Genomic DNA, 26225 nt, shown 5'->3' on the forward strand with positions numbered 1-26225 from the left:
TTACACTGACTTTAACATCAAACATTCAAAAGAAGTAATGTTGTGATCTTACCAATGCATATCTCATCATCTGTTTCTGCATCGCCAATGCACTGGAATTTAAACTCGTTCAGCGACTCTGCAAACTTTCTTTTTGCAGTGGACAAATCTGTAAAAGATGTGACAAGATGTGTTAAAAGTGCACAAGGCGAGAATAACACAAGGTGACAAAACCACAAATTGTCAGTCAGAAACTGAGAGACTCAGAACATGCACTGCACTTTGGAAACTTTGTGGTGTCTGGGTTTTTCAAGACATAAGACTGACAAAGTGAGTGAGAGTTTGGTGAGGGAATAAGAAAAAGAGACTGCAAGCGGAAAATGTCCAAAAAAGAAAGCCAAGAAGAGAGAGAATGAGCCCAAAAGACCCTAAAAATAAATAGTGTTTGTCATGGAATGAGAATTTGGCTGGTCAGATCGGCTTATAAATCGAAGACAGGCCCCTTGGTTTTAGACTGTCATAACTATGGAAAAATTCTTCTTCAAAATATCAAACAAATGAAAAACTTGCACGCAAATAAGCCGAGCTAGATGTTAACCTCAGTAGCACTTTTTAGATATCACTTGAGATAAATTCCATATGCTTTAACAATAATTTACTATGTTTGGTTATCTGTTTTAGAAATTGCAGACCACATCTATAATCGATAGATGTTCCACTAATCATTAAGATGACAGACAAATGTATTAAACTGAACAAGAATAGATGCAAATAAAAATTTTGATCGTATTAACACTATGAAAGGCAGTTAATGTTTTAGAGAAAAGAATTTTGTGTATCATACGCTACACAATATGCTAGAAAATATGCTGAAATGTTTGTAAAAATGTACATTTTTGATAATCTGTTCTGTATGGAAGCCTTTTTACCACTAAATAAAAAAAATAAAAACAGTAATTGTGACTTTTTATCACAGAATTCTGACTTTTTATCTCGCAATTGCCAGTTATAAAGTCACAATTCTGAGATATAAACTCGTAATTACGAGATCAGAATTGTCAGAAAAAAATTTAGAATTGTGACTATCACACAATTGCAAGTTTATATAAATTTATAAAGTTACATATAAAGTAATATAATAAAGTTTATATAAAGACAGAATTGAGAAAAAAAAGTCAGAATTGTGAGATAAAAACTCACAATCGTGAAACTTTTTCTCGCAATTGTTTATATCAGAATTGTGATTTTATAACTTGCAATTGTGAGAAAAAAGTCAGAATTGCAAGACAAAAATTCAGAATTGTGACTATATCACAATTGTGAGATTATATCTCAGAATTCTGACTGTTTTTTCTCACAAATGCGAGTTATAAAGTCAGAATTGTGAGAAAAAAAGTCGCAATTACCGTTTTTTTTAATTAATTTTTTTTTTTTTTTTTATTGGTGGAAACGGGCTTCCATAGTTCTGAGGTTAGTACTAATTTTTTTTTAATATGTACTATTTGCTTGTGGTTCCAAGCCAATAAAAATAATAAATAAATCAAATTCCTAGAGCTCCGCTATGGGATTTGGCATGGCAGCGCTTTTCAAAAGAAAAACATTCTGTATGTGATTATCAAAGTATCAAAATCAAAAGCACATTTTGGGCAAACTTAAATTTGCCCAAAATGTGTGTGTAATCTCTTTTGAATTCAAATGAGACAAGTGATAATCAACTCAGTGGAAAGTTTGCCAGCATACAAATTCATTAGGACATGCATTTTGCTTCTTGTGAAACAAACTGACCCAGTTCTTCACGGAAAGAAATACCACTCTGTTTGGCAATGGCTTGCTTTGGCTTACCAAGGTTACAAGAAGTTTTAAAATGCATGAACAAAACTGTGAAATTGTTAAATCTGCATCCATCTCCACTAACAAAATTCACACCAATTACCAGTGCAGTTATGACAGAGAAAATACAAAAGGCCATCTCATGGGTATGTTCAAAAGCATAGTAGTTTTTGCTTTGGCATCAATAATCATTTAATTTTACTAGTATTGGGATCGACTGCTGATATTTTGGTAAAGTGAATAAGTACTTTGCACTTGGTGTCTACGGACACAGTTATTTTAGGAGTCTGGAATCTAAGAATGGATTGTTAACTAACAACCAACACTAAAAATAATCAGCTTGAATTGACATCCACAAGCTTTGACCGCCACATGTCCTCTAAGAACACAGAATTCCCCACAATTTTTCTCCTCCAGTCCAGTGTGCCCTGCTTCCTGCCTTCTGCCCAGCGACACAATGGTGCCGTCCAAGCGCCCGGAAGGAATGTACACATACAGTTGTGTATGTGTGCTCAAACACTCACAAATACAAACCAACAAGACAGGAAATCAAATAAAAAGATGCAGCATTTTTTTTCCAGTGGAATGCTGCTGACGCTCCATTATGTGATGTCTGAGTGCACCCGAAAACTTTAGTTAACATGCTGCTTGCTTGCACAGTAAATTCTACGTTTTAGGGGCATTTTTTAATCTAAACCAAGCATGCCATTTTCAGTTTCATTTTCTGATATTATGAGACTTCTTAGTCCTCTCAATGAAACCTTTTTCTGTTTTTTTCCCTCCATGTTTGGTGCACCACATGGCTTTTTTGGTCACACCACATAAAAGTTTTTTGAATATTTTAATGGGATAGTTCACCCAAAAATGAAAATTCTGTCATCATTTACTCACCTTCAAGTTGTTCCAAACCTGTATGAGTTTCTTTCTTCTGTTCAACACAGAAGAAGATGTTTTGAGGAATATGGAATATTGATGGATCCCACTGACTACTATGGAAGTCAATAGGGTCCGTCAACTGTCTGGTTAACATCATTCTTTAAATATCTCCTTTTGTGCTCAACAGAAGAAAGAAACTCATACAGGTTTTGAACAGCTTGAGGGTGAGTGAATGATGACAGAATGTTCATTTTTGGGTGAACTATCCCTTTAACAAAACTGCTATTTTTATTTCCCTAAATATTATTAATAGATTACTCCAAACAAAAAAAAAAATATTTCCTGAATTGCATTCTTTGTAATTAAAAAAAAAAATAAAAATAAAAATGGAGTGATTCCTGTATACTGTACACACAAGGAACAATAACATGAATTTGAATGGGTTGCCACCCCTAAAACTTTGACAGTGAAGTGAGAAAATGGAAACACTTGAAGTATGTAATGGCCTTGTTTCGAAAGTTTCCTGCTCTGGGATGAGACGGAACACTGCTAGTGTGGAACGGATACCAGCTGCTGTCTGCAGGGAGCTCCCATTCATGTGAGGGAGGATCGGCCCTCCCAAATACTTCATCATCATTCATCAACTTTTTCGGATGTTCCTGAACATGTACATTTTTTTGGCTCAATGGCTCAAATGAGATACAATTTCGGTATCGGCACGTTTGCTATTGAATAAATCGTGCAAAGACCGACGAGCTCACGGTGTCTAACTAAAACCAGTGACAATACAAAAGGATCAATATTTTTAAAGGCCCACTGAAATGTCTTGGAACGTGCAGCATTATTCAATGTGTTGACGTAACTTCAACTGAAACAGGAAGACAGGGCGATATATCGAACAGCCTCGCCCTTTTTTTTTCTTTTCAGACTGTGCTCCCGCTGCGACGGTACAAAAGCATATTTACACTGTCTGAACTGTTCCCTATTCTCTATATAGTGCACTATGTGCCATTCACCATGTAGAAATCAGAAATAGTGTGAATAAATGACTGATTTTAGCCACAGCTTCAGTGTCTGTTTATAGTGTAGGAGGGGGCGGGAAGAGTGAAGAGTGACCTCTGACCCGGCAGAAGAGTGATCTCTGACCCGATGCATGACATATTGCTGAACACAGAAGAACAGAGGATAGAGCAAAACAAAACACCGGTCACGAATTAGAAGTCTAAAATAAGACTTTTTAAACAGAAATATCAGAGGATTTCAATACAAGAGAAGAGGAACTTGAGTTTGTACAGCCTTATTTGTTTGAACCACAAGCTTACGATACTCCTACATCCTACGTCATGGTCGGGTCAGAGGTCACTCTTCCACTGTAACTCAATGTGTACGGCTGTTACCGGAAGCCAGTGATTATAGTTTCATATATAATATAATATAATATAATATAATATAATATAATATAATATAATATAATATAATATAATATAATATAATATAATATAATATAATATAATATAATATAATATAATATAATATAATATAATATAATATAATATAATATAATATACAGTCCAAAAGTTTGGAACCACTAAGATTTTTAATGTTTTTAAAAGAAGTTTCATCTGCTCACCAAGGCTACATTTATTTAATTAAAAATACAGTAAAAAACAGTAATATTGTGAAATATTATTACAATTTAAAATAACTGTTTTCTATTTGAATATATTTCACAAAGTAATTTATTCCTGTGATGCAAAGCTGAATTTTCAGCATCATTACTCCAGTCTTCAGTGTCACCTGATCCTTCAGAAATCATTCTAATATGCTGATCTGCTGCTCAAGAAACATTTAATGTGTACAATATTTTTTTCAGGATTATTTGATGAATAGAAAGTTCAAAAGAACCGTGTTTATCTGAAATCTAATCTTTTGTAACATTATAAATGTCTTTACTGCCACTTTTGATTGATTTAATTCATCCTTGCTGAATAAAAGTATTCATTTCTTTAATTTCTTTAAAAAAAAAATTAAAATAAAAATTCTTACTGACCCCAAACTTTTGAACGGTATAGTGTATAATGCTACAGAAGCTTTGTATTTTAGATAAATGCTGTTCTTTTGAACTTTCTATTCATCAAGGAATCCTGAAAAAAAAAGTACATAACTGTTTTCAACATTGATAATAATCATAAATGTTTATTGAGCAGCAAATCAGCATATTAGAATGATTTCTGAAGGATCATGTGACACTGAAGACTGGAGTAACGATGCTGAAAATTCAGCTTTGATCACAGGAATAAATTACTTTGTCAAATATATTTAAATAGTACACAGTTATTTTAAATTGTAATAATATTTCACAATATTACTGTTTTTTTACTGTATTTTTAATTAAATAAATGTAGCCTTGGTGAGCAGACGAAACTTCTTTTAAAAACATTAAAAATCTTAGTGGTTCCAAACTTTTGGACTGTACTGTATATATATATATATATATATATATATATATATATATATATATATATATATATATATATATATATATATATATATATATATAATATATTCAATTTGTGGGCTTCACTACCATTATAAAGCTTAGAAGAGCCATGATATTTTTTATATATAACTCTGATTGTGTATACCTAGGATGGCTTGAGGGTGAGTAAATCATAGGATAATTTTAATTTTGGGGTGGACTATCCCCTTTAAGCAACATGACAGAAGCTTGGCTGTTTATATATATATATATATATATATATATATATATATATATATATATATATATATATATATATATATATTTTTTTTTTTTTTTTTTTTTTTTTTTTTTTTCCCAGTAAGAACTTTGTCAAACAAGTACTAGTGTCTGGAAAAATGCTACATCGCATATAGCTGACAAAACTTAGCTTCCCAAGAATCTCTCTCCTGTAGTATATGGAGGTGTGATCCATTTTAGTGAATTGTTTGGTTTCTTTGTTTTTTCCCACCATTAACTCGCTTCAGTGTAGTCTCAGCCTCAGACAAACCATTGGCTGAACATCTGATGCATATGGCACACACAATGGGAAACACTTCGGGAGTTTTGAAGTTGTCATCTGATTGATTGAGTTCTACAGGATTTCTTGGAGACTTGTGTGTCAACTGAACACTGGATGTTCAAAAGTATGCAAAGTTCGAGGCACCATTGTTGCAGTAAACTTAGCACTGGTCTGTTATCGTAGGGACAACGACGTTTCATTTTCATGCTCCTAAACATGATGCAGAACAAAACCAACTGCGATTGGCTGCTTTACATGTCAGTCAGACCTCCTCTTGGGCGGCCCTTGGTCAATCAAAGCTGCGATGGAGTCCAGACCTTCTGCCGATAGTCTAGCTTCAGTGTGGTTAGGTGTTTGCTAGTAGTGCAGCTAGCTGCTTTATAAAAAGGGAAGCTTACTAGCTTATGGTTTAAATACATTAAATTATGAGTATCTTGTAGCTTAGTGAACTGCAGTTTCTTCCCAACATACAGTATTTCCCATGCTACCCAAAATTTCTGCAAAGCAACAGTCTGCATCATAGCCTGGAAGTGTTTTGGAATGCTAACAGAAAGATGTCATGAGCAGAGCCATTGGTTGAGGTCCAGGAGCACATAACTCAGCCTCAGCCAAGTGAAGGATTGTAATTTGTTTCTAAAGATGATTACGAAAGACACTTAGCAGTCACTTTGTACAACCCATTAGAACTGTTAAACATAATCTATGAGTGTTATGCATCACAAACCTAAAAAATCACAAACTGTCTGAAGGAGGTCTGTCTATATGTTGTAACACTATGGTATAAATACAGATGGCGGAATTATTTTTTTTTAATTATTGTTATTTTTTAGGTGCTTTTTTTCTTCTTTTTTTGACAATTTTTAACTTCTCAGCCTTCTCAAGTAAACGATGACTGAATTTTCATTTTTGAGTGAATTCTTTTCATATAATAATATACAATTTAATTTTGTGGGTAATTTTTTTTTTTTTTTCACCTATTTTTCTGCATTCTTTCTGATACTCCTTATAGAGGTAAAAGGTCACATCTAGAGCAGTACAGCTGATAAAAGCCTTTGCGATGGATGCCAGTGAAGACCTGGAAGACATATCTCTCCAGATGGTCCAAACGGCAGAGCTTCCATTACCACAGCACTTTACCAGCAGGAAGCTGTACAGGGCCACACAGTAAGAGCTAGTCAGAAGCCAAAGTCTACTCAGCAAAACACAACCACATCACTGTTGGACAGATACATTATAATGTCCAGTGAGACTTTTTACTTGGAACACTGTTAGGTGCAAATCAATTAAGATATAATTAGAAGAAGATGAAGATATGCATTCAAGTTCATTCATTCAAAACAAAACAAACACTTTCTGACATATGGGACATAACAGGGTTGACCAAAACATGTTGCACATACGAATGGGAATTCACATAAACCATGGAGAAATAAACATTAAGTCATACTTATAATGATGTCATTGCGATAGATCACACTGTTAAGGCAGGGTGTATAATACATTTATATTTCAAATCTAAAAAAAAAAAAAAAAAAAAAAAAAAGTATGGGGAACAAATATCCACTGTCCTCAATAAACTCTTAATTACTGCTTATTAATAGTTAGTAAAGCCATTTTTGTAGCATTTATGCACTCTAAAAAATGCTGGGTTATAAACTACCCAAGTTGGGTTGAAAATGGACAAACCCAGAAATAGTTTATTAGTAGTATATTTATCATATAGTCATTTTTGGTAACACTTTAGTATAGGGAACACATATTCACTATTAACTATGAATTTTCTCTCAATATACTCCTAATTTTCTGCTTATTAATAGTTACTAAAGCAGTTGTTAAGTTTAGGTATTGGGTAGGATGAAGAATGTAGAATAAACTCATGCAGAATAAGGCATTCATTTGTGCTTTATAAGTACTAATAAACAGCCAATATTTTAGTACTATGCATGCTAATTAGCAACTAGTTAAAAGACCTTAAAATAAAGTGTTACCTAATTTTTAAGCAATAGTTGAGTTAAATAAAACTGCCCAGCACATTGGGCAAACATTTAACCCAACCGCTGGGTTTGTCCATTTTCAACCCAACTTGGGTTGTTTTAAACCCAGCTTTTTTTAGAATGTGTTTAGGTATTGGGTAGAATTAGGGATGTAGAATAAGGTCATGCAGAATAAGGCAGTAATATGTGCTTTATAAGTACTAATAAACAGCCAGTATTCTAGTAATATGCATGCTAATAGGCAACTAGTTAAAAGTGAGAATTGAACCCTGAAATAAAGAATTACCAACATATGTCATTTTTTACAGAGGGCTATTGAGAATTAAGGGGATTTTTCTTTTGCTTTTGAGGTGAAAAAAATACTTAATGACAGTTTTCATGAGACACTGGCCTCCTCAGTGTGCACATTCAACCCTCTATGCAACAGAATCACCATTGGCTAGTAAATTTGTTAGGCCCCACTTTATATTAAGTGGCCTTAACTACTATGTACTTACATTAAAAAATAAGTACAATATACTTATTGGGTTCATATTGAATTGCAAAACACTTTTGCTGCTATTGAGGTGGATACGGGTAAAATTAGGGGAAGCTTTGGTGGTATGGGTAGGTTTAAGGTTAGGGGTAAGGTGTAAGGGATGGGTCAACAGTGTAATTATAAATGTAATTACAGAAATTAATTACAGATGTAATTACATGCAGGTGTTTTTAAAATATAAGTACAATGTAGAAACATGTATGTACACAATAAGTGCGTTGTATCAAATGATTAATTTAAATGTAAGTACACAGTAGTTAAGGCCACTTAATATAAAGTGGGTCCATTTTTTTGTTTACTCGCCAAAATATATATGAATGATTCCACCAAAACAGCTTATCCTTGTAAAATGGCACATCTTTTTCCATTAAGATATATTTGATATGATCAGAAAGTACATATTTATGTCAGTCAATCAAGCATTTTTTTTATAGAACTTCAGAAATTAGAACTAAAATGTGGTAACCATTATGAATGAAAATGTAAATTAATGCATATTTATCATTTTAACTGAACTTAGGACTGGTGGTGGTGCTTGAGACATTGTTGGTCAGTGTCAGTATTGTCAAGTCCATGGTTTTCCAGCAGAATTGGGCTATTTTAACACTGTTGCCGCAAGTTGTTTTTCATGTCCGCGGGTTAAAGCGACCCTAAATAACATGATATTTAGCCCCTGGAATGCGAATTTTACCCCCGGAGCGCAGTTTTTTTACTGGGGGAAACACGATTGGGCTAGTAGAAGCAACTGGGTGGATTTTGTTGTGAAAACCTAGTAACCCTGGTAAAAAACCCTAACAATAATACTAATAAGATAATACTACTAATTCTACGACTAATAACAGTATAAAACACACTAAGGCTTGATGAGCTGCTGGGTTAATGAATATCAATCACGTTATCTGCGTTCGCTTGAACTGATTTGCTGAAATCAAAACAGGGACGACAACAGGTGAATGCTAGCCAATGAGATTGCAGTTTGCGCATTAGTTCCACCCACAACAAGAGAAACCGGCAGTGGCTTCTGCTTGTTCTTAAACTCTGAATAATTCTGATTGAACTCAAGTTTTTTTGACAGGAAAATACAACAGAGAATATCATTTACATGTAGCGTCTCAATTCTATGTAGTATGTTAGACTCTGTGAAGCGCTCTCTAAGTGACAGGAAGTCGCGCATCTTCACACTAGAGTTTACAGCACGTCAAATACTCTGCACATCCATTGAGATGAAGTGAAATGAGTGAATTGTGAAATGAAATGTACTAATATGGTACTTTTCTAACTCAAAAACTGGCCAGTGAAATCTAACACTTTATTAGCCAATGGCTAATGACAGACATTATTTAGTTGCCTAGCATGAAAATTTAGTTGCATATACGAGTGATTTACTCTCATTGTAGAGGGTTGATACAAAGATTATACAGTTTTAGCTTTTGTATGTTTTATTGTTTTAGCACACAAAATGGCATATCTTTTTGAAACAAGGTCAATTATGCATTTTTAAGATCAACATCTTTGCTGACAACACAGTCAACAAACATGAAGGAGACAGATGGAGACAAGGAATGAAGGCCTGCAGTTTCACTCCACATCCTCTAATTGACTTCTGTGGAACTGACTCTTGTTGTTTTTGGGTCAATTTCAGAGCACTACATTTTCTGCTCATTTAGTTTAGTCAGCAAGATAGGATGAAAGCTGCAGCCAGCTGGGATTTGTGTGGCGGCTGTGCTGACTGACGCTGCTGGTGCTTGCAGCTGAAGTACAGTTACAGCAGTGTTAGCAACTCAATGAGCATGAAATGACTTGTTAACCTTCCAGAAACGGCCGCTGGAATACATTTCCTCCATTTGCAGCCCTCAAGGCAAAAAAAGTGAAATTGTCAGAACATTTAAATACCAATGAAATGAACGCTTGTGTGTTCTCTGCTGTAGTAACATGCAAAGAGGAAGTGGATTTTGATGGAGTACCGATCAGCCATGAAAGTGGATTTCCGACACTGATGCACACGTCCTTCGGAGAGGAGGATGATGGTAGGAAAAGGAAATGAGTAATATGGTAGGAAGTGAGTTACAACCGGATACTTAATCCCTGTAATGTCAGCAAATGCACATGATTCACTGCAACAAACTCATTAAAGGCAAACCAACACTATTTGTACATTTTATATGTGGTATATTTGTTTCTTCAGGTTTTGCATCTCAAAACGAGGTGTTCTGTTAGTTTAACTGGAAGTGCAGTTATTCCTAAATGAGAATAACTTTAAAGGGACCTATTATGCCCCTATAATCTAAGTCTCTGGTGTCTCCAGAATGTTTCTGTGAAGTTTCAGCTCAAAATACCCCACAGATCATTTCTTATTATTATTATACAGATCATATATAGCTTGTCAAATCTGTCCCTTTTGGGTGTGAGCAAAAACATGCCATTTTTGTGCCCCTTTAAATGCAAATGAGCTGCTGCTCCCGGCCCCCTTTCCAGAAGAGGGCGGAGCTTTAACAGCTCATGCTTCAGTTGCCGAACAACAACAAAGCTGGAGAATCTCACACAGCCAAAATGAGGATTGTCAGTAACGGTGTTCAGCCTTACATTGTTCAATTGGGAGTCGACACTGATGGAGAAACTCAGGAAGAAGTTACAACTTTTAGAATGAAACTAGATGTTTCTGAATGTTTAGTGGATACATTTATGTAGTTGCTGTGGAGTTGATTCAACTCATCCACTAGCATTTGTCGTCATGTTAATCTTTTGTGAAAAACCCGTATGGACGCCCACTGTACACAGCGTGCCTGTTTGCTAAACAGAGCCATTCACACCTAACATTTATGATTGCTATTAAATGCTGTGAATGGTCTAATATATTCCCCAAACATCGCTCGGACAGAAACGCAATCAACGCAACGCAAACCTTTTTAGCAATCAAGATTGCCAGGGTCAACTTGCAGGCTATCCAAGCTGACTCTAAATAGTGTTCTGTGCTCGTCTGTGCAGCCAACGACAGAAAACTTAGTACGCTTTTCTCGAACTTTTGCAATGGCCTCAGAACTGATATACACTGTTGTCGCTTGCAAAAAAATAAAAATGGCTGTGCCAGTGTTGTAGTCGAGTCACCAACTGTCGAGTCCGAGTCGAGTCTCGAGTCCCAGTGTTCGAGTCCAAGTCCAAGTCCGAGTCCCCAAAGAACAGTCCGAGTCGAGTCCAAGTCGAGTCACCATTACCAAAGTTCGAGTCAGAGTCGAGTCTCGAGTCCCCTTTTCTGATCTACTCAAGTGAACTGTGAACACGTGACAAAGGAACGAGCAATATTTATTTAAAATTCATAATTATCCATTAATAATATTGTGACATCATAGAAGTAGAATTACACTAGAAATGTAGAAATCTCAAAAGTAGTATCAGTCAGTGAAGAGAATGAGGTAAATACTAAAATGTAAGGCTGGTTACTGCCTGTAACAACATTTCTACAAATGAAAGCCTAAATTCTTGCAGATTTTGCGACACTTTTTTTCTACACTTTCACTGAGTGGCGCTAAAAGTGGCAGTTTGAAAATGAAATGTCTGATGAGTGGTGCTAAAATGTTAATACTTTATTGCATACTTTATTTGTGACTCGTGTTTCACGGAACTCGAACCTGATCACTCCACATTGTGAGTACAAGTTTGCTACATCAGAAAAGCCATACAGATGGTGCTGTTTATGTGATGCGAAATGTATTAAAAATTTCTTAGTTTTCATGCACTATGATAAAAGTGTAACATAGTATTGTACAAGGAACAGTGCAGAATTAAGTCTTTTATAATCTGGAATCTGTCCCTGTAATCTTAATTTGGATGAAAACAAACAGATGTTGTTCATGTTTTACTGTTCCTAGTGTTCATTTCAGAAACTGCAGCAAATTGTATGTATGTTTTTGGAGTTTTGCAAAAATGTAGGTAGCATGTTTTTCCAATGAGCCTTTTGTTATCTGCACACAAAAGTCAGAATAGTCAGATTCACCATTTTTTTCCTGCGTGCCATACATACATTATGAACCTACATTTGCATAATCCCTTTGTCCACCAAACCGCTGGTGCAACATTAATAATTCATGGTATTAAAATGAAACTGTAATCAGCACACTATGTAGTGGAGAGATTATGACTGTTCAGAAGGCAGTAATCAGAGTCATATACATATGATCAAACATCAAGTCAAAATTATACATAAGGAAATTATTATTCCAATTAGCAAAGCAAGAGAGCAAGTAACTCTGTCTCTGGGTTGTCTTTGGTCATACTGGTCCTGTGTCATTCTTTTGCCCTCTTTGTTTAATCTCTGTGGACAGATGATCTGCAGATAAACTGTCTACTCATGAAATAGTGGTTTACATGACATGTCCAAGGAGTTACATTATATAGCATATACATAGCGTATAGCATATTTCTAAAAATACATGCACACATACAACACAATAGCAAATTTGACATTGGTTTTACACAACACTTAAGTAACCTGGATTTTAGATCAAATATGGCTAGCAATTTGGTTAATTTTTGCTCCACAAATTAAAAAAGTTACAAAAGAAGCCAAAGCAGAAAGAAAACATTCAAAGAAGACTTCAAATGCTCATATGGAGGATTTGTGTGTTATGCTACCGTATGTTGGTAGCATAATGGTAGCTGAGACTCAATTTGAAAAAGAAGTTTATTTAATTAATTAATTACTGTCGAATCCAATTTCAGCACTGTATGATCTTTTATTTTCAGTCTCTCTGAAAAGCCTGTGATGAACTGTGTCTTGAATCTAATCCACAGAACAAACAGAACAAACTCGATCTGGCATCTCTATTATTTCTTGTTGCTCAAGTAATACGGTGTTTGCGTCTCTCTTGTATTTACTACTACAAGAAATGAGCAAACTGGTGGGCGGGGCTACAGAGGCACGTATGTAGAATAAGGCATTGGTCTTCTTCTGAAGTGGCGATCTTTCTTTGCACTATTACATAATTCTGAGAAAAATCAAAAATGATTCATTTTGGTAGATTGGTTTTGATAAAAGCTGTTTTGACTAAAGAGGAAGTTTTGCATTCTGAAACTTACAGGATATTTTTATAGCACAATGACCTCTTATATGTCAAAAGATCAAAGAAAATTTGATTTCTCAGTTCATGATATCTTTTTAAAGGCCTTTTTTTTTCGATAAGATCATCACCCCAACTGTTCGTGCCTACACATGACGGAATAACAAAACAAAATGGATCTAGCAGTGGTGCAAATCCTCCTCCTCACCCAGGGAGATTGTTCCCTTGAGGATCCCCAGTGATTGCCTCTGTGTGTGTTTTTTTTTTTTTTTGTGCTGAACTCAAACCACCGACAAAGGCATGACTGCCCAAGGAATGTCCTCAAGGGATCTTTCGTGAGTGGGTATTCTTTCAATGCGGATCCCCTTTCACAGTAGGCAAGGAGGAGAATTCAGGAATTCGCCCACACCTGTGAACCATGAACCTTCAGCCAGCCGCCATGTCTGTCTTGGAGCCAGCGCTCATTGACCTGTCCTCCCAGGAGTTAGTTCCTTCCCTGAACCACCCCCTTAAGTTCTTCCTCCTCCGCCAGCCCAGTCTGGCTTGTTAGTCTATGATTTCGTCCAGTTCCTTAGCCCTTCCTCCTCCACTGGTTCTGCCAGCCATGTGAACTCCCTGGTTCCGTCCAGTTGCCTGGCTCATCCTCCTGCTCTACCGGCTCTTCTCAGCTACTTGGGGATTGTGGCATTGGGAACAGATCTGACCCTCTGACTACACCTCGGTACCCCAAGCCCATGACTCCCTCCGATCCTGCGGCTCAACTGCTTGTTGATCCCTCGGCTCCACTGTAGTCCGTCTTTCCTCTTGCTCCACCAGGCTCCCTTGTCCCACTGTCTCCGCAATGGTCTGTTCTCTCCCTGGCTCCACCATGGACTTCTGGCATTTGGCTGCACTTGGGCCCTCATCCCCTTCTGCTCCCACCGACTTCACCACGTTCCTCCAATCCTCTGGTCCTCTGAGCCTATGCTGTCACTTTGAACCTCCGTTCCTTTGGCTTCACCTACATCTAAGTCAAAAACGACTGTTGTATGTCTTTTTTGTTTAAGGTCTCCTGGTAAAAATCATGCCCGTGGGGTAAAAACTGCATTTTTTTGGTGGGGTTCCCCTGGTAAATATAGCATTCCAGGGACATTATTGGGTCTAGCTCAAAGGCACCTCAGTTGTTTCCTGCCGTTATTGAGATTCAAATCCACGACCTTTGGGTTACAAGTCTGACTCTCTAACCATTAGGCCATGACTGTCATAGAAAAAAAAAAAATGCATTTATTACCACCTCCTTACTGTTTGAAAAAGAAAGGAGGTGGCAAACAATATGTCTGAAAATGTTAAGACCCAAACATTGGCCCAGCGGATTGCATGCAGGCAGTACGTCAGTTAAAAAAGGATGCACAGCAGCCGAGGCCAAAAAGGTAAATAAATACAGAAAAAATAAACATCAGGCATCACCACTGTACACAATGAAAAAGGCTGTAACCTCAACACTCTCTATATACCTCAATATCCTGTTAATTACTTTCACTTGTATAAACAGTCAATTGTTCGCTTTGGTGAGTGAATTGTGAGAAGAGAAGAGTGAAAAACATGGAGAAAACAATGAACAAAGATGAGGATTAAATTTGGCATATCAAGAAAAACAGGATTTTCTTGCTCTTTTGAACAAAAGAACTGTCTATTGTCTATGTAATGTCTGTTACTCCAAGCTTATCCAAAATGATTATCCAAAAGTCCAAAATGATCATTTATTAGAACCAAGTTGCAAAACTCTTCATTTTATGACATCAGAACCATGAACATTAACAAACATCTGTGCACATTAATAAATCAAGTGCTATTCAGATTGAGCCACTGATGAACTTATAAAACAGTCTCAACATAGTTGACTTATGGAAAAAATGTGTATGATAAGGAGAATGTGTACAGCTCTAAGGTCAAATTTGGCAATTGTGCTCTTCGTACTAGTATAAAGAGGTAAAACAAAACAGTATATGAAACAGATGTAGCTGCTTTGTGTATTCAAAGTGTGATAAGTGAGGACACAGACAACATCACTTTTTGCTTGTGCTGGATAGGTAAACAGGAGGGTTCTCGTGACATGGATCCGTTTGTGGTGTACAAAAGAGAGCAGTCGAACATGTGCTGGATACACACCCTTTGTCTCGGCTAAAGCTGCTTTTCATTTAACCAGCAAGTGTCAGCATGAAAAGCAGAGAGCAGGTGTGTTTGTGTGTGCTTGAAAAAACTCAAGCAAATTGTATGTGAACGACATTGGACAGTCTAAAATATAATTTACTGTTGCCATGACTGTCATGCACTTTTACACACACACAAAAAAAGAAATGCATTTGGGATGGAACTAGAGAAAGGTGTTCAGTGAGCTGTTTCCCATATTCTCCATCTGTCTGGGGTATAGGGCAGGGTGGCAAAACACAAGCCTTTTCTGACTAAAGGAAGACTAACATCCAAGCCTGGCTAAACTTTGCAAAAACATACCCAGTCTTTCTAAAGAAAATGTAGAAAATGTGTTATGGTCTGATGAGACCAAGATTGAATTTTTTTGTCCAAAACTGTAAAGGTTTAGTTTGGCGCAACACAGCACATCAGCAAAAGAACAACATACCCACGGTAAAGCATGGCGGCACCATCATGTTTTTCTTCAACTGGAACTGGGGCTTTAGCGAATGTGGAGGAAATCATTAATAACAGTTCATGATAAAGAGAACTTTCACCTTTCAGAATGACAATGATGATCCAAAACACACATCTAAATCAACAGAAGAATGGCTTCAACAAAGAAAGTTCAATGTTTTGGAATGAGAGAGCCCAGACCTGAATCTTTAGAAACATCTGTTGGGAGACCTGAAGACTCTGTGTCACTTTGGTTTTCAGTAGCATTGCTTAGGTTGCATTTTTCACATTAAACGTGCAAACATTCTGATATGATTTTTGTTTAATTTTTACATCACAAAAAGTTGCAATTCTAGGCCTAGTCCACACGTATACGGGTATTTTTATAAACTGTTTTTCCTCCATTAAAAAAATAATCTTGTCCACATGAAAGTGCAAAAACACGCTATGAAGCGCTGTCAAGAGCATGCCAAACCAACCGTAAAGCCATGTTCGCCAATCAGAAGCCTTCGTCTGCCATTGCACAGACTCGCCTCATGTAAACAAAGGTGCACAATCTGACGTCAAACAAAGAGATAACAGCGCGCACTCTGACGTCACAAGCCAAAATTTCCAGTTTTTGACTACACGACAACACTTCAGAGTTTCTGAAAATCTTCACCCTGGCAGGAGTTTTCAAAAAGGTTTGGTTTCAGTGACCTGATACCGCGTCTGCATGTGGACGAATGGGCAAACCGCATAGAAAAAGCTGCGTTTTTCAAAATACCCATGTTCGTGTGGACAGGGCCTAATAGGTATCTAATCAGCCAATCACATGGCAGGAATTCAACAAATTTAGGGACTGTTTAGATGAGAACAGCAATATGAGGCTGCAATTCACACAGGCTCACCAAAACTGGATAGTAGAAGATTGGAAAAATGTTGCCTGGTCTGATGAGTCTCGATGTCACAAAGCTCAAATCATGTCAAACTAGTTTCTTGAACATGTCAGGAACTCAATCCAATAGAGCACCTTTGGGATGTGGTGGAATGAGAGATTCACATCATGGATGTGCCTCATGCATGATGTGATCATGTCAATGAGGACCAAAATCTCTGAAGAATGTTTCCAGCACCTTGTTGAGTCTATGGGTGTGTCTCAATCAGTTCCCTAGCTCCCGAGCTCATGAATCAGTATATCGTGTACACGAATTCGGGCACTGGTAAGGTCAGTAAAAGATGCTGGTTCACTACACATTGGGACACTTATGACTCTATTTCCGGCGACGTGACAACTTCCTCATTGTACAACATCACTACTGGTATTTATGAACAATAACAGAGCTGATATTTTCTGACATTACTTGTAATGTTATTTAAACTACATTATGATTAATTATTTGCTTGTTACTTATACGTGCAACATTTCAGCCATGAATAAATTATAAGTGTTAGCTAGATTATGTTCATTACGTGTCTAGTGATGTATGTTTATGCTGAAATATAATAAAATAACGGTTTGTATTTTTAAAAACATCTATCGCGTATCGTTATGTGTAGTGAGCTGGCTCACGTGATTCAAGTTTCGCGCTTCAGAACTTCCGTTAAGGGAGCATAGTGGGCATCGATGCTCCCTGGTTTTCACGGTGCATTGTGGGACTTTTCAGGTAGCGAACGTTTCAGTGCCCTGGAAAGATTCTGCGATTGAGACAGCCCTTAAAATGGCCGACTCCCTGGTCAGTGTCCTGACTACTGAACTAGGGAGCTGATTGAGACACAGGGTATGCCACGAAGATTTAAGGCAGTTTTGAAGGAAAAAGTGGGTCCAACCTGGTACTAGCAAGGTGTGCCTTAAAAGTGTCTAAGTGTAAATAAACTTTAAATGTAATATCAAAAAACACTACAGCTGAAATTATAATCAAGTACTTTGTGCTTTAGTATGTTAGTCAGCAAAATCAAAATAAATGTACTGCTTTACAACAAAAGATTATTAAAATGATTTAAAAAGAATTTAAATGCACTTAAGTGTGATTAGAAAATAGTCATGACTGTATTATATTTAAGTATACTTAAATGTCATTTTATTTAATTAATGCAAGTACAGTTTTTTAAAAAGCATACTTTGAAGATTTGAAGTCCACTATAAGTGTACATTCAATACAGTTAAGCACATCAGACGTTTCTAAGGCCTATCAGAAGCCTGATGCTTCAAGAATGATGGCAGAGAGGAGGACGCATTTAAAGATTAAAAGAACCATTAAAAGAACTTTTCTTTGTGTTAAGACGCAAAAACAAATAAATAAGGAGTGTGGACTCAATGGCGTCTCTTCTTTCAAGCCTTCACCCCATCTTTTCATTCTTTTTACTGTTCTGTCATTCGGCCTGTCCCATATCTTTTCTTTTCTCCACCCTCCCCATCCTGTTCTAGCTGCAGTGTTCGGCCACATAGCTCCAGTCTCCTAGCAACCCCGACAAAGAAGTTTCAAACAAAGTCAGGAAGATTTCTTTCTTCCTTGTTTCCCCCCTCTGACAGAATCCTACTTTAGGGATTCAGGCTTTTGCCATGGCTGATGCTGACACAGCACCCAGAGAGTTGCAAAGAGGTTTGGAAGATCACACTAAAATTAAAAAAAAAATAAAAAATCACTACTAAGTTCTGTACAGTAGCGCAGCATGCTGCTTTGACTTCTGCCATTTTTAACACGCTGCTGCAACAATGAAACTGAATGCAGGTCTGCAACAGGAAAACCATAAAGTGCCAACTGATGCATGAGCATCAGTTGGTTTATGTATGCATGGTTTACAGAGTAAAGTTTGTTTAAAATTATCTTACCCCTGTGAAACAGAAGTGCACTTAATTGTATTAAATTGTACATCAAATCTTAAAAGTATTTAAAAAGATTATGCGTATTTGGCGTGCTGTCTGGGGGAGGGCTCCAAACTCTGAATGTGGCCCGAACCGAGTGCACTCCCCCGTATTTTTGGTTAGGATAGTAACCAGGCAAGTGTGCGGAGACGGGGTGGTGGAGGGATGCAGAAAAAAAACAGTCGAGGAACATAGGTGAGTCAGCTCCGTATTTATAGGCCTCCTCTTAATCTGACTGGATAGATCATTTGAACGTGCTCCTCCCGAACTTTGTTAATAAAACATAATTTAACAGAACTGTTGCCAACTAGCAACTATTACTATATCCTATGATTTAAACGTTGTACTACGGACATTAATGATACTGTACATAAAACCATGCAGCTGGTGGAGGAAAACTTGTGAAACAATAAACAATAAAAATCTTGTTAATTTACATTAAATGAGACATATATAGAGACCAGAATATCAAAGTGTTTTGACTTTGCTTGACCACAACACGTTCAGCCAGGAGTGTACTTAAGTGTGTTAAGAAACATAGGCATGAAAGTGTACTGTCTCTAAGCACCATTCTCACATATATAGCACACACTAACAGATTAATCACACACATAGCAAAAGAATTTGTCACATGAATAATAATTGAACAGCTAGGTTATTCTGTTCATGGGGAATTTAAAGTTGCCTTGTGGAAATCATCACAATAAACCTCATTGGCTCTTCTGAAGCTCAAACGTGCTGCATAACACACATGAATGAATCTTATTGGTTCTTGCTGATTCTCTGCGTAACACGAGAATCAGCTTCATTGGTTCTTGCTGAAGCTCAAACGTGCTGCGTAACACGAGAATGAACCTCATTGGTTCTTGCTGAAGCTCAAACATGCTGCGTAACACGAGAATGAACCTCACTGGTTCCTGTGAAGATGATGTGTGCGTTGATGAATGTTTATGTGTGAATAAAAGCCTAAATTCCATCTGTTCATCATATAAATTTGGACTTAACCACTCAATTCATATGAATTAGTTCTCTCTCTATTATCTCTTTATGAACATTTTGAAGCGTCTAACTGGTAGTGGAGTGGACTCTCAATGGTGGGACAGAAATCTCTCAGATTTCATTAAAAATTTTACAAGGTCTGTTCTCACTTCTTAATGTTTTTCCTTTATGGGTAAACATCTAATATAAGATTCAAGTAAAATTATTGAATGAATTAAACAAATAAATAGAAATGTACATGGATTCAACTGTAGGACAACACTAAGCAGCAACAAACTAGCGTGCAAACTTCTGGTTTTCCCAGTTGATAAATGTTGAATGAAGTGCTAAATGAACCATCGTATCATTTCTTTGACACGTGATATAGATCGTTTATGCTTCTGCAGGCGTGTAATCTCATCATATGTTGCTAACTAACATTGCTGTAACCTCATTATGGCAGCGTTTGCAACAGGGCAGGAGAGTATTCAGGCCCAGCTGGATTACAAAAGAGCCATTATGAACTATTTAAAACGAGTCATTTAATCCAATAAAATGATTGGGTGTAAACAGCTGTATGACACTTGACCTGAACTAACTGCATCCGTTATTCTGACAGGTTACTGAGGTGACTCCATGACCTCTTTCCTTCAGCTCCCATTATGAATGGGGAAGCTGTGTTGAATTTCAGAAAAGGAGCTCAACATAAATGTGCATGGAGTATTTTCAGTTTGTAGTTTAGCATTACATGTCAACAATGAATGCACTGTGGATATGCCCGAGTAACTTCGCAAACAGAGGCAGTTGAAGGGTGTCTGGATATTCACGTTTGACACCTTTTTAAATGCATATGAGGATATACTTTGATGAAATATTGGAATAACACCTGCTGAGTCATTCTTTAATCTAAAAATGTCCCGATAACTTCAGTCGCAGGCATTTTTTAACTTCAGACCCTAAATGATTGAACGAATAATCACTGTCAAAACTATAATATATGTTAAGATGTTAACTGAACATGTTTTTACTGGAGTTTGTAGGCCACTGGTTTGGAATCATATTTATTGTGAAAAATTGAAATAGATTTTAGGTTTATCCATGTAAGAGTTACTCTGTCAACATAATAATATGTTTAACCTGACATGAAATAACAGTAAAAAATATCACGTTTTATTCAGAGGCTCAAACTGTGCAAAAATATGCAATTTGGAAACAATGTTTATTTATATGGCTGAAAAACAACATACATTTCTGATAGTTTGTAATGTTAATCAAAGATATATCAGTAGCAATCTACTTACAGAAAATGTATAATTATCAGCTGTCATGCAATATCTGCCAAAAATGTGTCTTAGTAATATTTAAATGCTTAGTGTTATGATTTTGTATGGGGTGCAAAACAATGTAATGCAATGCAATGATTGAGAAATGAACAAATAAATGTTCATCAAAAGCCTGATGTACCATATTTGATACATTTTAACATTATTTTTCAAAAAGTTACTTCAGACCAGTAAGTTTTCATCTTGAAATATTTCCAACAATATAAAATGTATTCTTATGTTTACTTCATAAAAAAACAGTAAAGATTTCACAGCAAAAAGACACGTGTCTGAACAAAAAGGTTATAGAATTTTAAGTTTACTTAAATACATTTTTTAAATTTTATATTAAATATATATTTATTTTCCAAAACACGTTTTACTCTAAAATCAAAGCCATAAATCTAAAGAAGTTGAGTTCCAAATTGGAGGTTGATATCTCAAAAATGAGCTTTCAGTAAGATTTTCTTTGAGCGCAGTACCAAACGTTTCCACTAGAAGAAATCAATCTCCCATTCATTGTCAAAGCACCAAAACAAGTGTGACTAGATTTTTTTAGGACAATTTAACCTTTTCGAATAATGTCCATGATTGTTTTGTTTTGTTTTTTTGTCCTTTTTTGTGTGTCACAAAGCAAGTTCCGTATTATTCCGATGAAATAAAAAAAATGTAAAAAAAATAATAAAATAAAATAAATTAATAAATATAAATAAAAAAAAATAACATTTTAGAAATAAGGAACTTTTGATTTCATGTCGACTTTTACATGTTTACATTTTAATGCAAGTAATTGTTTGGCTTGTTATTTTTATTTAATTTGAAAACAGTGTTTATGCTAATGATCAGTCAGGCCCATTCTGTGCTCTTTTAATTGATACAAAAACGAACTAGACTCTAAGAAGATAATGATACAAAAAAGTGGAGTGGATAATCAATATTCACTTTGATCCTCTTAGAACTCCTTCAAGCATCGCTTGCTTTCCCCAAGCAGAAATTAATCATTCAAATTATTCATGAGATCGGCTTGCCAACATGCTGAACTTGTGTGTGTGAAATTTGCAGGAGGAAGGGAGGGCAAAAACCGACAGCACACGTCTCGAGATCAGTGTATGCTGGCGGGGGCGTTGGGATCTCCGCTTCTGCTCACCAGGAAGAGGATTCTAGGTCAGCAGGGAAATCCCATTATTACGGAAAGCCGTGACGGATAACTTTAAGCCTACATGCATGTGCTTTTGCGCTTACTTGTATTAGTGTGCCTTTGTGCTGTTCAAACACTTCGAAGAGTGTGCTTAATTGTGTTCATCAGGGGCTGAATGTTTGCTTGCAAGAGCTGCTTTATCCTTGATCAGAATGTAAAAAAAAACACCTGTCTCTGTGCTGTCCAACGGACGTGCTGGCATTAATTGCTAGCCAGTAAGCAGGCGGCGGGCGATCGCTGTTATCTGGACGAGGCAGAAGGGCTTGGGGAAGGTGACTGTGTCAAACAGACACCCCAAAAGAAAAAACTTAAGGACTTGGAAGGTTGCATGAAACCCAAATATCTGTCTATTTGAGGAGAATGCAATGAAAGGCTATGAGACCTGAAATTCAGTCCTGGGGAAACTGCTTTTAAACTGTTTCCAAGCTACTTGTAGTACAACTATAGGGAAATAGTAAGTTACAAGTAACTTATAAAATGGAGAGGTATGTTATTACTTTTCCAAGCATTCTTTGAGAACCACTAGAAAATACACTGTAAAAAATGACCGTGATTTTAACAGTAAAAGACTGTAAAAATGCTGTGGTGAAAAACTGTCTATTGGTTTACAGAAAGTTTCAGTACTATATACGGTGAATAACTGTAATAGATCTAACGGTACATTTAATGTAATTTTATGGTAAAATACCATTAAATTCACAGTTTTTGGAAGTGAAAAATAACAATTCATTGGAAAATTTACAGTGAAAAAACATAAATTAACATTCCCACAATTCCCTGCGTGACAATTCACATTTGATATATTAATAACTCTGTTTCTTCTTAGTTTTTCTCATTTTATTTCTAATCAGTTATGTACATTAGGGTTTCAGCTTGTGGAAAAGCTGCTTGTGATGAACTTTGATTCATCATGTGACTCTTATCACCACTGTGTTTGGTGACTGTCATTGTATTATAAAGGTACAAAACAGATATTAGTACTTCATTAGGTTGATAAATTAACATTATATCAGTTAATGAAATACGTTATTTTACCGTAATTTTTATTTTTACATTGCTACTGTATTTTTCACAGGAAAGTTCTGGCAACCACAGCTGCCGTTTTTTTACCGTAAATTTTACTGGGATTTTTTTACAGTGTAGAATGAATCTCATATTTTCATAAAGACTTCATGGTGGGCTATTCTGATTTTCACCAGTAAGCAACCACCCTAACAACACCTTAGCAACTGCATAGCAATGCCCTAGCAACTACCCACAACAGCTATATCATGGTGGGGAGTTTTATAAGTCACATGACTTACATTTCCCTTATAAAATGTACAAAAATAAAATCTAGTTATAACTACATATGTATCACATCATAAAATCAGAGCATAAACTTTCTCAAAAACTGTACAGTTCTCACTTATTGTGAAAACATAAAATCTATACTGCAGCTGCTTAAACTAAAAATCACACAAATCTATGAAACTGAATTGAAAACAGAGATAAAGAGTAGTTCTGTCATGACAACTCTCGGAGTGTTTGGCATGGTAATGGGTATGACACTGTTGATATGTTTGGTCTTGGTCTTTACAAAATAAACCAGTAAGGTTAAGATGAATCAAACATCTCTCAACACTGCTTCAAAATGAAAGACATTCTAAAAGAGTGTTTCATTATCAAAACATCTGGCTTGTGCACATTGATATAAAACAGCAAAATGCAAAATTTTAACAACAATGCAATATTTCATCCTGCTAGACCACTTCTTCACTAGAAAGGTCGCTGCAGCACACTATTTTGAAACCATTGTCACGCCACTGAACAAATAGTTACATTTATAGCATCTATTTAACAACTAAGTTGCTTCTTCTCCTTTCTGAGAAATAAATACCTCTGAGATCACTGCAATACCCTGCACTTCCTCATTTATAATTATATACATGAGAGCAGCAATTTCTGACTAAGCGCTCAAGTTCAAGGGTAAACGGACTGTATCCTCTTGGAGTTGTGCTGTTGTTGGCACTCTATGGTTCACAGGAATAATAGGCCGGAAGAGCAAACTCACATGCTTCAGTAACTTCACTGGCTCCTTCAGAGCCTGCTGCTGTCACATGAAGAAAATAACTGGAAACTCACTTTCAAAACTCTTTTCAAAAAGCATCTAAATTCATTTTTTACTTTTAACATCTTCTCTTCTGGGTCATATAAGACCATTTATGACATAATGAATGAAGACAAGGTTTAGTAGGTCAGTTGCTGTCTTCATGCCTCACTGGAGTCCCAAATTGCTTTGGAAAGCATCTCTCAAATACGTTAGAATAATAATAATAATAAGATTTGGCCATATTTAGAAGTTTGCTGTATGGCAAATCAATGAACATATTTCATTTTTATACTGAGCTATTAAAATGAACAAAAAGTGTAGAAGCAGCATCTCTATACGTTAGAATAATAATTGGCCATAATTATGTTGAATAACCAATAAATATACTTCATTTTTATATTGAGATATTTAAATTAAGAGAGAAAAAAAGCAGAAACTGCAGCATCACGTTATTAAAAAAAACTTTTAAGATTACATTTACCGTCATCTATTGCTCATTAAAGTTCATATTAAAAACACTTATAATTTAAAAACATATGAAAGGGGACATATGAAAATCAAACTTTCCATGTTTAAGTGCTATAATTGGGTCTCCAGTGCATCCACCAATCCAGAAAACATGAAAAAGGACAACCCAAATGTGAAAAAGAACAAGCCTCTCTCTGCAAGCATGTGAAAAAACGAGCCGTTCGGATTTCGCTCCCCTAGTGACATAGGAAGGGGATGTTATTATTATATTTGTATCATGGTGAAATGTATCGGTGTTACTTATGACTCGACCACAAAACAGCTTAGACTACTAATGTGATGTAATTTTACGCTGGACTGCTTCACAAACGAGGGTCAATTCAACACTGGATTTGCACAAAAGATTAACATGACGGCACATTCTAGAATCAACTCCACAGCAACTACATACATTTATCCACTAACCATTCAGTTTCATTCTAAAAGTTGTAACTTCTTCCTGAGTCTCTCCATCAGTGTCGACAATGTAAGGCTGAACACCGTTACTGACAATCCTCATTTTGGCTGCGTGAGATTCTCCAGCTTTGTTGTTGTTGAGCTGTTAAAGCTCCGCCCTCTTCTGGAAAGGGGGCGGGAGCAGCAGCTCATTTGCATTTAAAGGGACACACATAAAAACGTGTGTTTTTGCTCACACCCAAATAGGGGCAAATTTGACAAGCTATAATAAATTATCTATGGGGGATTTTGAGCTGAAACTTCACAGACACATTCTGGGGACGCCAGAGACTTATATTACATCTTGTGAAAAGGGGCGTACTATGTCTTAAGAGGTTTTGACAAACGTTGTTGTCTGTAGGCGATCTTTTCCATTTTTAATACATATTTGTCATGTAAACATACCCTTACATACTTATCCTGCTGGCATTAGTCAAACAATCAGGTAGTCCCTCCACAAAGTCATGCCATTGGATATGTCAATATTGCTGTGATGGGGACTGTCTGTTTCAACCTTTGTTCATTGTATTCACAATTAAATTATATAAGGTGAAAATCATATGATCCCATGAAGTTTATGAGACAATAATACACGGGAGACTGACATTTGACTAGATCTTTTAAACAAAGATTTATATCAGCACATTCTTCAAATTTTTGAATTTTTATACAATGAATTGACTTTGGTTTATTTATACTGTGAATTGACCAAGATAAAGCATCTGAGAATGTATCTCATCTTGTAAACTGTTTAATAAGGTTATGCATCAAGAGGAGCTCTGTCAATACTGAGCTTAGGCACGGTCTCAGACTACAGCCTTGGCTGTTGAGGTTTTGGATCAGAGCACAGGTGCTAATCACCAAATCTGTGTTCTGTGTTGATCCACAAA

The 26225-nt window shown here is 36.3% G+C and overlaps 1 protein-coding gene across 5 annotated transcripts in view; it reads right to left on the reverse strand.

The window, feature by feature from the left end:
- LOC137013297 (rho GTPase-activating protein 26-like) overlaps positions 1-26225 on the reverse strand; it is a 121594-nt gene that overhangs the window by 76739 nt on the left and 18630 nt on the right. For all 5 annotated transcript variants that reach the window (XR_010893693.1, XM_067376983.1, XM_067376982.1 and 2 more), the window contains exon 2: positions 53-148. Coding sequence is in view for 4 of the 5 variants with exons in the window: in XM_067376983.1 (XP_067233084.1) it covers positions 53-148 (96 nt within the window). In the remaining variant the exon portion in view is untranslated. The remainder of the gene's footprint in view (positions 1-52; positions 149-26225) is intronic.

This window comes from Chanodichthys erythropterus, chromosome 22 (assembly GCF_024489055.1).
Source record: "Chanodichthys erythropterus isolate Z2021 chromosome 22, ASM2448905v1, whole genome shotgun sequence".
Taxonomy (NCBI): domain Eukaryota; kingdom Metazoa; phylum Chordata; class Actinopteri; order Cypriniformes; family Xenocyprididae; genus Chanodichthys; species Chanodichthys erythropterus.